Source organism: Hipposideros armiger, unplaced genomic scaffold (genome assembly GCF_001890085.2).
Source record: "Hipposideros armiger isolate ML-2016 unplaced genomic scaffold, ASM189008v1 scaffold_351, whole genome shotgun sequence".
Taxonomy (NCBI): domain Eukaryota; kingdom Metazoa; phylum Chordata; class Mammalia; order Chiroptera; family Hipposideridae; genus Hipposideros; species Hipposideros armiger.
The window spans coordinates 1,562,949-1,579,172 of NW_017731701.1; the positions used below are offsets into that span (position 1 = coordinate 1,562,949).

General features: G+C 42.3%; 1 protein-coding gene across 3 annotated transcripts in view; it reads left to right on the forward strand.

The window, feature by feature from the left end:
• The first annotated feature begins 10,465 nt into the window (after positions 1 to 10,465).
• The window catches only part of PAIP1 (poly(A) binding protein interacting protein 1), a 28,196-nt gene continuing 22,437 nt past the window's right edge, over positions 10,466 to 16,224 (forward strand). Inside the window, exons 1-2 of one of the 3 annotated variants that reach the window (XM_019661520.1) lie at positions 10,466 to 10,683; positions 11,989 to 12,158. In XM_019661520.1, coding sequence (XP_019517065.1) covers positions 12,060 to 12,158 — 99 coding nt within the window. In that variant the 5' untranslated portion in view covers positions 10,466 to 10,683; positions 11,989 to 12,059. Of the gene's footprint in view, positions 10,684 to 10,931; positions 11,419 to 11,988; positions 12,159 to 16,224 lie in introns of those variants that run through there. The other 2 variants (XM_019661518.1, XM_019661519.1) reach the window with 2 other exon arrangements.

The following is a 16,224-nucleotide window of genomic DNA, read 5'->3' on the forward strand; positions in this document are numbered from 1 at the left end:
AATGGTATAATCTAGATGGTAGGTATACAGGTGAGTATATAAAATTCTTTTGAATTAGCTGTACTTTTGAAATTTTTCTTAGTAAAATTTGGAAAAAAATGTTCATGTTAACTATTGTAATTATATTTAGACAGAATCTGCCCACTCCTATAATCTCTGTCTCAAAAGTTTGCCGACCCCTGATCTAAAGGATGAAAGTAACATAGATTCAACCCATTAGAGGTATTCCTACATGCTTCTTACCCTGTAGCATAAGTTTGTCAAATGAGTTTGCCCACTGAACAAGAAACCAGTTTCATGAAATGGTTTTTCATTAGTGGGGCTTTTCTGAAGTAGAGGAAGCAAATGTTAATGGTTCAAGAGGCCATCCTAAATTTGGGGTAAAGATGTTTTTATCCTGTCCGCCACTTCCCTCACATTTATTCAGCGTTTCCAGTATTTATTAGGCCTCCTAACTATCAAACTCCCCTCTCTACTGATCTTTTGTATCCATAAAATAGCCAAGGTACTCTAAGGGTTGCATTGCTCACTCTGTAGCTAGGTAGGTGATGCTTTAGCTGCCACATCTTTGTGGTGGCTTTTGAGTAGAGGACCAATTCCAATAATTTATGGCATTAACTCAAACATTTTAACTAGCTTCAGGGAATAATTCACTACAGATCTTAAACTTGACAGACCTGAAAAATACCTATAAATCCATAGTAACGATTAAGAATTCTTAATCTCCTTAATGAGATAAAGAGTACAAAAGCAAACAACATGCGTGCTACCTTAGGACACTAAGAATAGTTAAAATTTTTGTAATATTTTACAGTGTATACATCATTTTCACATGTATTACTTCATTTGATCATTTCAGTAACTGAAGTAGGTATTGTTATTCGTGTTTTAAGATAAAATTTAAAAAAACTGACTTGAGGTTAACTCCAAATCACAACTCCAAGTGACACACTCCACGCCACATCCATAAGAGCTATTGCTGAGAATTAAACGTAGATCTGCGGGTTCAGCGATTCCTGGTGGGAAGAATGTCCTCTAAGGAGGGCATGACAAGCCTGTGGAAATGAAGCTACCAAGAGAAGCAAGGAAATCAGAGGTCCCCTTCAGAGAGAAAGATGCCTCTGTGACCATCAAGGGTCTCTCTTATTTCCTCCTCTCCATTCATTTGCCTGGATTATACCTACTACTGTATTTCATTTGCGATGAGAGCCTCTCACAGAAGCCTCTTCTGACTACCCAAGATTAAGAAAGGTGCCCTCCCAGGAAGACCCAAGTTTTAACATAATTATAACATTCATCATTCTGTGTTATTATCATTGCCTGTCTGATTGCCACTCTTAAGGGTCCTAAAGATAGATATTTTTATCTTATCCATTGATGTGCCATCACCAGCTAACAGACTGGTTTTATTAGGCAGACAACAAATATTTGTTAAAAGGAAGAAAAACATTGTAAGTACCACTGTAGGAGTTGAAACAGAAAGAAAATACTGGCTTTTGACCCTGTGCCAACAAAAAGGGCAATGAATAATAGACTGTGCCAGAGAGATAGGGAAACAGAACCTGCCAGTAGCAAAAGACCTCTTACTTGACATTTATACATTAAATGTTGATGTTCCTAATTGTCTTCTGAATGCTCAATTCGGACTCTGAAAATAGCGTTTTTAGTGATTACATTACCTTGCTGCTGGCCGGCAAGTACTTCGGTTCAATTAGTTGAATTGTGCAATTAGTAGAATATTGCCTGTTGTAATTATTCACCCAGAACTTCTTCTGAAATGTTTAACTCTTGCGTCTATCTTATGCTCTGACCACCACTTTCTTTCTTTCCAACTCCCTTATTTCTGTCTCTTGGTCCCCTTTTTCTTCCAATCTACAACTTACCTTTCATCCTCAACCCTTTCCCTATCCATCAATAGCTTAAACCATGAACATCCTCTCAGCCTCTTCTGTCGTTATTCTTCTGTCTTAACTGCATAATGAAATTTTGCTCCTACTAACAAGCTTCTCAGTTCCTACATCAGGCTGTCAAGAGTTGCTAGAGAAAAATCACAAAATTGTTCACAGTTGCCTCTACACATCCTGGTCTCCAACCTCAGCTGGACCTTCTGTACCACCCAGCAGCTCTCCTCTTTCTTAATCAGCTTCCTCTCCCCAAGCAGCTTTTGCACCCACTGCCACTTTCCCCAAGCTCCTCAAGTTTCCTGCCCTCACAGCAAAGACAATTCCTCCTTTTATACTGAGAACATAGGACCATCTTAAGTTTCCAGCACCTTCCCTTCTCCTACAATGTATCTGCATCTGTTTCCATTTCTTAGTGAAATCGATTTTTGTCCATCCAAAGTTATTCCTGCCACCTGTACTCTGAATTTGTGACCTGCCACCTTCTCTGGCCCTTTATTTCCTCAGATCCCCCTATTTCCCTGATGTGTTCCTTTGCCTTGTTGTCTTTAGCTAGCTAACAAACGCACCTTTCTCCCTTAAAAAATAAACAAAACAAAAAAACTGTAATAGCAATAAAACATCTTTATTTGCCTTGCAAACTTCCCATATCTGTCCCACTTATTTCACAGTCAAGCTTAGAGCTGTCTATAATTCCTAATACTGACAATTGCTTGCACCCAAATGACTCACAAATCTATATTATTCCAATAATATTATTGGAATGCCTATTTATTAATTTATAGTGAGAAATATAACTCAAACAGAATAGACTGTTTGCATCAGTGTGATCCACTTATTCTGGAGATAAAGTATAGTGTATTATTTTAGCTTCTGGACTCTGGACTTAACAGAACTGGGTTGCTCACTACTTATATAATTTTCACCTCTCTAAATCTCAGTGTTTTTATCTATACAATGGGGTAAGCAATAGTACCTATATCATAGGATTGTTTTGAAGATTAGATGAGATAATTAAATGAGATAACCCATGTAAAGTGTTTACTTGAAACATAGTAAGTGCTAAATATTAGCTATTATTATTGTTTTTGTTCCTCTCAGAATGCAAATTTAGACAGATAGTCAAATTATAACCAGAAGACCACTTGGTGAAGGGGACTTGGTTCCCAGAGGCAGTTGTTCATTCAGGCAGGACACACCCGCCAAAGTGACTAGAGTGAGCAAGCTCGGGGAAATGTGCACTTTTATAGATTCATTAGAATCCTATTTTTATTTGATATCTTTACAACATTTGACACTCTTGGGTTCTCCCTTTTTAACCATCTATTCCCCACTGGCTTCCCTCAGTTTTAGTCCTATGTAATCAAGAGTAAACAGATTCCTCTTTTTCAACCCAGTCATTGAATTTGGTGCTTCTCCTTCATTTTCTGCCTCTCTATACTTTTCCTACCGGTAAGTAATCTCATTTCTTTCCATGGCTTCAGTTATCAAATTCTAACTCTAGGCAACATTCCTCTGAACTCCAGCTCTATAACTTAATTGTCCACTGAACAATTCCACTTGGATGCTCCGGATGCCAAAATGGAATTAGTAAGAGTTCCCTCTTCAGTGAGAGTCTGCTCCCATCTGGTGTTCCCAATTCTTAGAAATTCAGGCACCAAAGCTAGCATCCTTATCTCTGGCCTCTCATTAAGCCTCACACACATCTGTCAACTTCTTCCTAACCGTCTCTAACTTGGCCCTTCTCTCCAACTCCACTACCACTTTAGTAGCCATCATAATTTCTCTCCAGAATTTCTGCTAAGGCCACCAAACAGGTCTTCCTGCTTCTAGTCTCATACAGTCCACACCTACTAATCTCACATCCCTGCATATCCTCAGCACTTAGAACAGTATCAGGCACAGAGTAGGCATGCAATAAATACTTACCGAATAAATGAAAAAGTGAATTCCTACTGTCTTGGAGTTTACAGTTCAGCTAAGAGATCAACATTAAACAAGTAAGTATACTATTGTAGATATTGGGGAGATCGCAAGCAGCATTCCTCGCTATCTCAGACTCAAAGATGTATTGGAGCCCTAACCAGATGGGAGTCAAGTGTTGACTGGTTGGGGTTGCATTTCATAACATACCCAAGAGAGTAGGAGAGGAAGGTAATTTACACAAATGAGACCCAAGAGAACAAACACATCCGCTAATTCTCTCTCTTAATGACGCCCCACTAATTTATATTGATAAGTAAATTGCCATGATGATTTGGGTGGAGAAGGGTGAACTGAAAGATCTGGGAAAGAGTTGGGAGTGATGGAATAAGATGGAACAAAGTTTATTTATATGTGTTTGGTCTTGAAAACTTTTTATTTACAGATAATTATAGATTCACATGCAGTTGTAAGAAATAATACAAAGACATCTCCTTTACCCTTCACTCAGTTTTCCCCAATGGTAACATCTTGCATAACTATAATAACATCACATCCAGAATATAGACAATATACAATCCACCTACCTTAGTTTAACGTGCATGCATGTGTGTGCATGTGTGCATGCGCATGTGTCCACACACACATTTTTAGTTCTATGCAATTTTATAGATTCTTGTGACCACCACCATAGTCAGAATAGTTCCATCACAAAAATTCCTCCTAGTACCTACTCTACCACGCCTACTTCCCTCCAAACTCCACCCCCTTCTTAATTTCTAGCAACTGCTAATCTATTCTCCATCTTAATAAGTTTGTCATTTCAAGGTTGTATAAATGGAATCACACAATTACCTTTTGAGATGGGCTTTTTTTTTTCACTCAGCATAATTCCCTTGAAAGCCATCAAAGTTGTGTCTATCAGTAGTTGTTCTTTTTACTTGCTGAGTATTATTCTATGGTATGAACATACCACAGTGAAACCATTCATTTATTAAAGAACATCTGGATTGTTTCTAGTTTGGGGCTATGATGAATGAAGCTGCTATAAAAATGTGAGTATAGCTTTTTGCATATATATACATTTTTATTCCTCTGTATAAATCTTAGTTTGGGCTACTTTAACAAAAATACCACCAGGTGGCTTAAACTACCAATTTACGTCTGGAGGCTGTGAAGTCCAAGATCAGGGCACCAGCCTGGTCAGGTTCTGGTGAGGATCCTCTTCTTGGTTTGCAAATGGCCATCTTCTTGCTGTGTCCTCACATAGCACAAAGAGAGAGGGCGCTGGGCTCTTCTTCTTATAAAGTCACGAATCCTATTATGGTGGCTTCATCCTCATGACCTTATCTAACCTAATTACCTCCCAAAGACCCCACCTCCAAATACCATCATATTGGGGATTAAGACTTCCACATATGAATTTGGAGGGGACACATACATTCAGTCTATAGCGTTCTGCTCCTGGCCCATGAAAATTTATGTCATTATGACATGCAAAATACATTCATTCCACCCCAACAGCCCCAAAAGTCTTAACTCATTCCAGAATCAACTCTAAATTCTGAAGTCCAAAGCCTCATCTAAATATCATCTAAATCAGATATGGATGAGAGTCAAAGTACAATTCATATTGACGCAAAATTCCTATCTAGTTGTGAGCCTGTGAAACCACTTAAGTTACATGCTTCTAAAACACAGTGGTGGGACAGGCACAGAATGGACATTCCTATTCCAAAAGGAAGGAATACGGAAGAAGGAAGGGGTCACAGATTCCAAGCAAATCCAAAATCTAGTAGGGCAAATCCATGATGTCTTTTTTTTTTTTAAGATTTTTATTGGGTAGTTGGGGGAAGGGGAACAGACAAGTTGCTGTCGTTTTGTTCTTCAGTCTAGTTGTGGAGGACATTGCTTCACTGGCCCAAGTTGGCACCATCATTGTGCTCTTTCCGGGCGAGGCAGATGGGTTGCTGGCTTCTGGACGGCTGCTCATGCTGGCTGCTGGCTACACACGGTAGCCCATGGCAACCCACCTGCTGTCACTGGCGACTCATGGCAGCCCAGGTCCAGGTTGAGCTGTTGTTCAGCATCTTAGCTGTAGAGGGCAGTGTCACTGGCCCTCATATGTGGGATCCGAACCGGGGCCCTCTGGCCTCCCAAGCCAGTTCTTAACCAACACACCACTCCGCGGCCCCCATGATATCTTAAGATTTGAGAAAGCATCCTTTGCTCGGTGATCCACCCTCCAGGCCCACTGCAGTGGTAAAGGATGTCGCTTCACATCTAGGTGAGGTTCTCTGTGGGGGCTATACCCCAGGGCTCTGCTGGGCAGGAGATCACCCCCAGAACTCTGGGTGGCGTTGGCCCCACAGTTTTGGTTCAAGTTTATCTGGCCTGTTAAAATTGAGATGGTGCCCCTGATGATCTCTGAATCACTTTTGGGAGCCATTCTTCCCTTTTCCTGAAGAATAGCGCAAATTCACAAATAGCTTTATCATCCTGTCCTGTAGAATCAAAAAGTTGATAGCCTTCCTTCATTCTGTCCCATCTCTGTCCCCTTCAGTTCAACTGACAATGTTCCTGCTGGGGTGCCTGATTAGGTCCACAGTCATACCCATATTAATCTCCTTATCAAATGGTTGATCAGTTTTTGGTATTCTCTCCTAAACATGCTTTTTCAGTCTTTTCAATAGGGACAGGCTGATTTGGAAAATCAGATTTGGAAAATTCTCTACACTCTAGTTACTTTTTGCTTTACAATTCCTTCTTCAGTTAATTTCTCTCTTCTCACATTTTACTGGAAGCAGTCAGGAGGAATGAAGCTGGTCCTTCAATACTTTGCTTAAAATTTTCCTCAGCTAAATATCCAATTTCATTGCTTACAAGATCCACCTTCCACAAATCACTAGAACATGAACACAGTTCAGCCAAGATCTTTGCCAATTTATAACGAGTTTTGCCTTTTCTCATTGTCCAACAACATGTGCCTCATTTCTGTCTGAAACCTCATCAGAAATGCCATTACTATATGTCTACCAACATCCTAAACATGATTATTTGTTTTTTCTAAGAAGACAGAAGCTTTCTCTGCAGCTCTCCTATTTCTTTTCTGAGCCTTTATAAGATTTTCCTTTAACAGTTCCTTCATGGCTTTGTTGGCTTTTTCTAGCATTCACCCCCAAAAATCACCAGTCTCTACCCAATAACCAGTTCCAAAGCCACTTCCAAGTTTTTTAGGTATTTGTTGTAATAGTAGCACCCCACCTCTCAGCACCAATTTCTGTTGTATTCAGGGCTCTCCAGAGAAACACAGCTGATAAGATATACATGATTTATTATAAGAAATTGGCTCACATGATTATGGAGGCCGAGAAGTCTCATGATTTACTGTCGGCAAGTTGGAGACCCAAGAAAGCTAGAGGTGTAGCTCCAGTCCAAGTCTAAAGGCCTGAGAACCAGAGCAACAATGATAGAAGTCCGAGACCAAGACCAGAAGACGACTTGTATCCCAACTCAAGCAATCATGCAGGGAGATGGAATTCTCCCTTCGTCTTCCTTTTTGTTTTCTTCAGGCCCTCAATGGATAGGATGATGCTCACCCACACTAGGGAAATCCATCTGCTTTACTCGGTCTACAGATTCAAATGCCAATCTCTTCCAGAGATACCCTCAGGCACACCCAGAAATGTTAAACCAGATATCTGGGCATCCCATGACCTAGTCATGTTGACACATGAAGTTAATTACCATAAATGCTCAGAAGTGCAGCTGCTGGGTTATAAAGTACAATATAACGATATATTCTAGACAAAAGCCTTTTGTCAGATATGTGGTATGCAAATTTCTTCTCCCCCATATTTATAATAACTTTCTCCTGTTAGCTGGACTTGAAAGGCTGCACGATCTACCGCTATATGGTCCAATGATGATCTCGAACTCAATAAATTCTGCTAGGTTTCTGAAAACTAGTGTTCTTTACCATCACTATACCGGTGACTCAAAGAAAAGCGGGACTGTTGCAGTTGAGTCCTATTACTGTTAAAAGCCTATTATATACCAAGTAGAACTGAACTAGAATCTAAAGACGCAGAGATTAAAAGGTGCCCTTTGCTTTCAGAAGGCTAGTTTAGTGGAGGAGACAGTTAAATAAACCAAATATCAACAATCTAGCATGCCAAATGCCAAAACAGTTTTTCCAGGGTGAAACTATCACTAAGGAGGGAATCTAAGATTAGCCAGCTTGTCAGGGTCTTCCTGGAAAATGTCTTTCAAACCCAGCATAGGGAAATAAATCTTTTGCCATAGTTCACAGCAGGCCTCTCTACATGTTACAACATATTTTGCAACCTCTCCGAATTTAGTCCTCCTACTCTCCTTTCACCATAAACCCATAAGAAAGGCATAAATATGGAGGAGGGGCATTTTTTATTATTCTCTTCAGAGAGTCCCATACAGTGTTCAGTGTGTGTGTGTGTGTGTGTGTGTGTGTGTGTGTGTGTGTGTGTGTGTGTGAGAGTGTATGTCCTCTTGGGATTTTGCAATACCTAGCACCTGCCAGTTAGCCCTAAAACAGTCCCCAGATGAATTGGAGCCCTCATAATACCTTGGCATCTTTTCTGTAAAATGGGGATGATTGGAATGTCTACTTCATGGGATGTGAGGATTAAATAAAATCATAAAAGTAAAGCACTCGTGACTGGCACATAATAAACATTCAATAAATGTTAACTATTGTTATTATTATGAAGCTAATCCCATTCATATTATCCCCAAGTCCACCATTCATACATCATAAGAATAGGGCTAAAGTTACATCATAGTAAATAGGGAAAAAGCAAAGGATAACATCTCAATGATCTAACTTATCTAACTGAAGGAGGCTTAAAGATGCCCTGATGTCACCATGGATGCTGATAAGAATATCTCAGGTGTAGAAAAGGTGCAATGCATCATAAAGTTCTAAAGGGAACAAGGCATAATGAGTGCAGACAAAAGACTGAGACAGGATTGGGGCATGCACTTCAGTAGAATAGAATAATTCTCACTTTTCAAGTGAAAGCGAGCAGAATATGCCTCCCCCAAACATGCCACTTTGGCATATTGATTATTTTGAATTAGTTATTGAGAAATAGCCAGTGCAAGAAGAACACTCTGACGCTCCTTTAATCCCTGGAAGCAGGAAACAAATGTCCCATGTGAAGGTATCCACCCCGTACCAGGTGGGTAAAAGGCATCTTTATTGCCAGAGATAGGGAATTTGGGGCTGATTGTATCCATAAACCTTATTACTTCTTCACTAATTTGCTACCGCATGCTGAAACCCTTTAGTTTTGTCAATTCTTTTTTTTTTTTTAAGATTTTATTGGGGAATTGGGGGGGGGGAACAGACAAGTTGCTGTCCTTTTGTTCTTCAGTCTAGTTGTGGTGACGTTGCTTCACTGGCCCATGTTGATATTATCATGGCACTCTTCCAGGGTGAGGCAGTCGCTCGCCAGCCATTGGAAGGCCACTCAAGGCAGCTCATGGTCACTCATGCTGGCTGCTGACCACTCATGATAGCTTACAGCAGCCCACTGCCACCCCACTGCAGCCTAAGCGGCCGCCAGTGGCTCAGCTCCAGGTCGAGCTGCTGTTCACCATCTTAGCTGTAGAGGGCAGTGTCACTGGCCCTCATGTGGGATCCGAACCAGGGCCCTGCTGCTCAGAGCTGGCTTGACCAACGCGCCACTAGGCCGGCCCAGGAACCACACTTTTTGCTGGTTTCCTTCCCTGACTTCATTATTTTTGTCAACAGTCAACAGCACAAATCATTTATTCATGATTGCTCTCATTAAAGCCACTTTTCTCATTCACTTAGGTGAAGATGTTAATGTTTTCTGTATTAGTAAGAAAAGAAAAAGGTTAACATGACTTTTGGTTCCTAATTGAAATGATTTTCAAGATGACAAGATTAAAAAACATTAAGCCCTGCTTAAACTACAGGGCTACAGTCAATTTGTGCAGATATTTCAAACTAACAGTAAAGAAATAGACTTTTACTTGTTTTCTTTTCATTACTTATAATCTTCCTTCATTTGGCTTTAACACTGTCAGTCCTGACAAAAACAATAGTTTCCACATAACGTCTAGAGCTTTTCTATACAATGCGATAGCCACTATGTGGCTATTGGGCACTTCAAATTTGCGTAATCCCAACTAAGATACCAGTGTGAAATACATTGGATTTTGATTACTATGAAAAAAATCTCATTAATTCTTTCTATTAATTACATGTCGAAATGATACCACTTTGGATCTATTGGGTTAAGTAACATACTTGACCCAATTAAAATTAATCCCACCTGTTTCTTCTTACTCATTTAATGTAGTTTCTAGAAAATGTATTAATTACATAAGTGGCTTGCATTTGTGGCTCGCACTATGTATGTATTCGACAGCACTGGTAGAAGATGAAAACGGGGAGTTTCCTTTTCAGGAAGTCTATCTCCTTAAAATTTCAGAAGAGAAAAGGGGAGAGATTGAAGCTGGGTCACAATAGATGGGATTGACTGTGATAACTAGCTACTTTGTAACTGAAAAAGGCGGAGGGTGGGGTGGGGCGTATTTTTACTCTTTCTACTCCCTGCGGCCCTGCAAACCAAGCTGGTGGCAGAGCTGCTTCCAGGGCCGGTCCCGGACCAGGCCTCGGGGCTCTGCGGGCGGCGGTCATTGAACACACCTGCGCGCCACCGACCAGCGCGTCCGCGAATCCTGGCGCTGGCTCCACGCCCCCTCCCCCCGTATTTTTATTTTCCTGGCATCAACCGTCAGTCTTGCATTTCTCTCCTGAGAACCACCGCATAGGTCGGGCCCGCCTGGGGTAAGCGCCCCTCTTTCCACCCAGCCCGGCCCCGGGACCCGAGATGCCCCCGCCGGGCCCTCGTGGCGGGCAGGAAAGCCGCCCGCTGGCGGCCGAGACGCTGCTCGCCGGGCGGCCTGCTGGGCCGGCTGCCGGCAGCCCGCTGCGAAACCGGAGCCACAGCGGACGCGGCCGGGGCCTCCGGGCCGCGGGGGGCCGCTGTGACCTGCCTTCGCCCCGAGTGCGCCGAAGGCGGGGTGGCGGGGCTTTAGGGGAGAATCGGAAAAGCGGAGGGTAGCGGTGAGGGGCGGGTGCTCCAGCTGCCGTCCGCTCCGCCCGAAGCGCTGAGGAGCCGAGCAGGGGCCGGCCGCCCTCCTCCTCCATGAGGGACGAGTGAGCGCAGCGGCAACAGCCGGCCCGTAGCGCCTCCCCCAGCGTCCTCTCCCGAGCGCAGCGGCAGCGGCCCCCGGAGGAGGAGGAGGAGGAGCATGTCGGACGGTTTCGATCGGGCCCCAGGTGCTGGTCGGGGCCGGAGCCGGGGCCTGGGCCGCGGAGGGGGCGGGCCTGAGGGCGGCGGTTTCCCGAACGGAGCGGGGCCTGCTGAGCGGCCGCGGCACCATCCGCCGCCGCAGCCCAAAGCCCCGGGCTTCCTGCAGCCGCCGCCGCTGCGCCAGCCCAGGACGGCCCCGCCGCCAGGGGCCCAGTGCGAGTTCCCCGCCGGCCCCCAGCGGCCTCCCCGGCCCGGGGCGCTCCCAGGTATGGAGCAGCTCGAGGGGACTCCGTCCTTCAGGGCCAACGCTTCCCTACGGCCCTCCGCTCGCGTCGAGAGCCGGCGCGCTGTCTCCTTTCCCCGGTTCCCCGAAAGCAGTCCCCGAGGGGCCGGGTGGTTGCGGGGTGGGGACGGGCCCGGAACGGGGTTTGGAAGGTGGCTGCTGGAATCCTTTGTGCGCCCCGGCGGGGGGAGGGGCCCCGTGCGCGGTCTCCGAGTTCTGCTGTCCCGGGAGGAAGTAAAAATCACCTCCCCTTCCCCAGCCCTCGAAGGGGCGATCTTAGGTGAGCAACCACCCTTTTCTAGCCGACTCTTTTTAAAAGAGGAAAGCCCTCAAGCATTCATTTAGGAGGCAAGTATGTTCCTAAAGGAGCTCAAGCAAGTCTATTGTTCCTTTTTTGCAGGCTCTCTGCACGTATCCTGGCGATAACCTTAAATTTCGTGGTGGTCCTTGTTTAACTCTTAAAAACACAGCCCTGCTCAGATAACTTTTCATTGTGTAGTAAGTTGTTATACAAAGGAATGAACGCATTAACACCCCCTTTTTTTTTTCTTAGAACAAACGAAACCCCAGAGAGCTCCACCTAGTTCACAGGATAACACCCCACAGCAGAACCCAGAGTCAGTGATGGCTAAACCCCAGGTGGTCGTAGCTCCTGTATTAATGTCGAAGCTGTCTGTGAACGCCCCTGAATTTTACCCATCAGGTTATTCTTCTAATTATACAGTAAGTGCACCCTTTTACTACAACTCTAGGTTAATATTATTGGAATAATATGGTTATTCATTAATCAGTATGCTGGTGCTTTCTGTACTACACATAAAAACATGAATTAATTGAACTCAAGAGGAAACAACTGATTCAGGAATATACTTCATAGTTATTATATTTAGGGTATCAGAATGTAAGCTTGAGAGTAGGCATTGTCTGTCTTGTTAACCCAGCATATATAGAGTATCTCTAGACCATTAAACTTGATGTAGGTAAGGACCGCTTCAATATATAAAACTAAAATCTTTGTCCATACTAATGGATAACCTATAGAATAGTGGCCTGATAAAATTGATTTCTCATTTGATTTTAGCAAGATAGCTGACTATTCATTGGTTGCTTTAGGGTAAATCAAAAAGTGATTTTCATGCAGACTAATTCATGTAGGTGTTTGAATGTTGAGAAGTACACATCGGCTCTTTTAGGTTAAAATAGTGTTTCTGATTCTAATTATTATGCAGAAATGTAGGAGTTTTGATAAAGTACAACCACTATTTTGGCGTAACAATAGTTTTGCCTCTTTTCAAGTTTATATAAATAGAGTCATACAGAATGTTATTTTTTTCACTTTCATTCAACATCAAAATCAATCCATGTTGTAACATGTCATTGGAAGTGACTTATTCTCATACTGTTGCATTGTGTGACTAAACCTCGGTCCCATTTGTCTATTGAACATTTGGGTAGCTCCCACTTTGGGGCTATTATGAATAGGGCTGGTATTCTTGGCCATGTCTTAGTGGGTATGTGCCCTTGTTTCTGTGTGGTATATACCTAGGAATGGAATTGCTGGGACATAGGGTAGCCAGCTTTAGTAGAGACTGCCCAATAGTTTTCCTAAGAAACTGTTCCAGTGTATGCTTGGAGTGGTATGCGATTTCCAGTTGCTCTATGTCCTTGTCCACACTTAGTGTTTTCTGTTTAAGTGTAGCCCTTCTGGTGGGTGTGTGGTATCTAGTTGTTTTTGTTGTTGTTTTTTTTTTTTTTTTAGCTGAGCCATCCTGCTACCTATTGGCAGCTTAGCGGCTGCTCAGCTCGGGCTGGCCTCGAACCGCTGTTGCTCAGAGCTCAAACTCTTGAGTGAGCTCTTAACCAACTGAGCCATTCGGCCGGCCCTTAGTTGTTTTAATATGTGTATTTTACCTGATAACTAATGGTGGGACACCTTGTTTGTTACTTTTTTTTTTTGCTTCCATATTTGATGATAAAGCTGTATTCCATATTTTAGAAACTATGTATCTTAGACTGCATTAGGAAAAAGCTTTGGGGTTGGAAAGGGGGAAATATAGGCATAACAGGAAGAGCAGTTGATTTGGGTTAAAAGGGGCCATCAAACATATAAAGTAGAAGTAAGACCAACTTGGGTTTTTGCCAGAAAACTGTATTTGGCTCATAGAGGAGAGGAACCATTGGAGAGCTGTGAGTAGTTGGAAAAACTCCTAAGGGTACTTAACCTTCTAACAGCTACAGAGTTCCTCATTTGTTTGTCTCCCTATTGACTTAGGTTATTTTATGATAAGAGGGATGCACTCTTTTTCAGTTCTGCACCAACTAGTTTTACATAGTTTAAGTGACTCCTGGGCTATATAGAGCAGTGTATTGAGCTATCTTAGTCCATTTACTTTGAGGCACTGTCATCTTTTAGGCATTCCTTGATATCCTTTAGCAGATAAGTTTCTTCTATGCTCAGTTCTCCTGAATGAAATGCATACTGGAAGCTTGTGCCCCCCACCCCCACCCCTTTTTTTTTAAAGGCTTTTTAATAAGTTGCCAACACTTGAATTAGATATTGCAAACCTGAATTTTCTGGTTTCTCTTGAAATCATAAGATCCAGTCATACTGGACTGTTATTTTGATAAAAATTGGTTGAATAGAGGCAGCCCCTTTAGATTGGGGTATGTGAGCTCTCATTTGCTCGATGGCTCATTTACTTCATGTGTTTGTAATCTAATTGGGTTCGATAAGCATTCAAGTTTGCTACCCCTGCTCTGGTACATTCTGTAGCCTTACTTGTTTACCACTTAACGCTCTGTCAAGGCTAAGAGTTTTTTGCAATGCACTTAGTAACAGAATAGCAATATCCTTATCTTTCCCTTGGCTCTTAGGATAATATCTTGTTATGAGGGAAGCTGTTCCTTATAGTAACCACAATCCAAAGTTAGCTATATTCACTCATTCAACAAATAGTTGAACACTTACCATGAGTCAAGCACTGGGGGTACAGCACTGAACAAAGGGGACAAAAATTCCTACCTTTGTAGAGCCTCTATTCTAGTGGTCTCCTAGCTTGGTCTCCAGAAACTCCTTGAGTCTGCTTTTATTAGACACACAAAAATTTATTGCTTAGTATCCTTGAGCTAGATCTGCTCTCAAGAATGCATACTTTTTCTAAAAGCCTTTATATTAGTCTTTTGCTGTGCTTTCTTAACCCTTCCAAAACTCTAAGCTCGTTTATCTTTAGTCCTTCTAATCCCACTGCTAGAATTTCCTGCTTTCCATGCCTTCTGACCAGTGAGTTTCTGTATCCGTCTATTACTGACATTACTGCTTCTCAGATAAACCATTACATCTTGAATATTTAATCACAGTTCATTTATGAGAACCAAAAATTTCACACAGGAATTTGTAAAGCATTTATTAAGAGACAAAATTCCCCCAACACACAAAAAAATCCCAGCTTTTTTCTAAGACATCCCCTTTCAAGTTACTGCCCAGTTTTTCTTCTGCCTTTAGTGACAGTCTCCAAAATGTAAAATTATTCACTGTTGGTTCTACAGCTCACTGACCAAACCCCTGCAGACTGATCCCCCTAATTGTATTGAAACTATACTTGCAACATTTGCTGATGTTCCAGGTTTTAAAATCTATTGTCCTCATAACCCTCGTATTGGACTTTATTGACTACAGGATAACCTGTAAGTTTTAACAAGTCAGGTTTAATGTGCCAGGTCCTGTGCTAGGTACCAAGGATTTTCAGTTCTAGAAAAGTTCTCTTTTTAAGAATTGAATTTTAAGGTAATAATTTTTTATTTCAATTTTTCCCTCTCTGTTCATAGCCTTCTTTGCTTCCAAGATTCTGCAACCATCATTCTCTCAGATTTTAACCTATGAAATTATTCTGTGGCATTTGATATTATGAGCACCTCTTATTTACCTTTTTTTCTTTTTTTTTGTTTTGTTTCTGTGGCAGTATTCTTTTTTTTATCTTCCCCACTTGCAACTCATTCCTTCTTCCCTCAGACTGCAGTTTCGGAGATTCTTTTTTCCATTTTATTACCTCCTTGCTGATCCTACTTGTCCCCTAGACTCTGACCACTGCCTACCTATCTGCTGATAACTCTGAAATGTAGTTCTTCCTTTGAACTCCAGGCTTGTGTTTCCATTTGTTTTGACCTCTTCATGAGATTCTCATGTTCAAATTCAACTAAAAAAAATGTATCTCCTCAAACTTTTTATATTTTGTATCCTAACTAGCTGCTCAGGCTGAAACCTTGGTGGTATATCAGTTCACCTTTCTCATACTTTTGCCCCCCTTCAATCCAGTTAACTAAAGTACAGTTCACCCTTGAAGAATAGGGGAGTTAGGGGCGCCAACCCGGATTCAGTAAAAAATCCATGTATAACTTTAGACTCCCCAAAAACTTAGTTGTCTCTCAGGGGATTGGTTCCGGGACCCAACAATCCATGGTTGCTAGAAATCCTATATAAAATGGCATATATCAGTGCATACAATCGGCCCTCCACATCCGTGGACTCTCAACCACAGATTGAAAACAGTGCAGGTATGTATTGAAAAAAATCCACATATAAGTGGACTTGCCCAGTTCAAACCCATGTTGTTCAAGGGTCAGCTATAGTCTTGGCTATTCCATCAAGTGTCTGATTAGCTTCCTTCTATTCCTACTGCTTTGGATTAGGTTCTCATCTTTTTTTTTTTTTTTTTAAGATTTTTTTTATTGGGGAATTGGGGGGATGGGAACAGTGCTGGGGAATTGGGGGAAGGGGAACAGACAAGTTTGG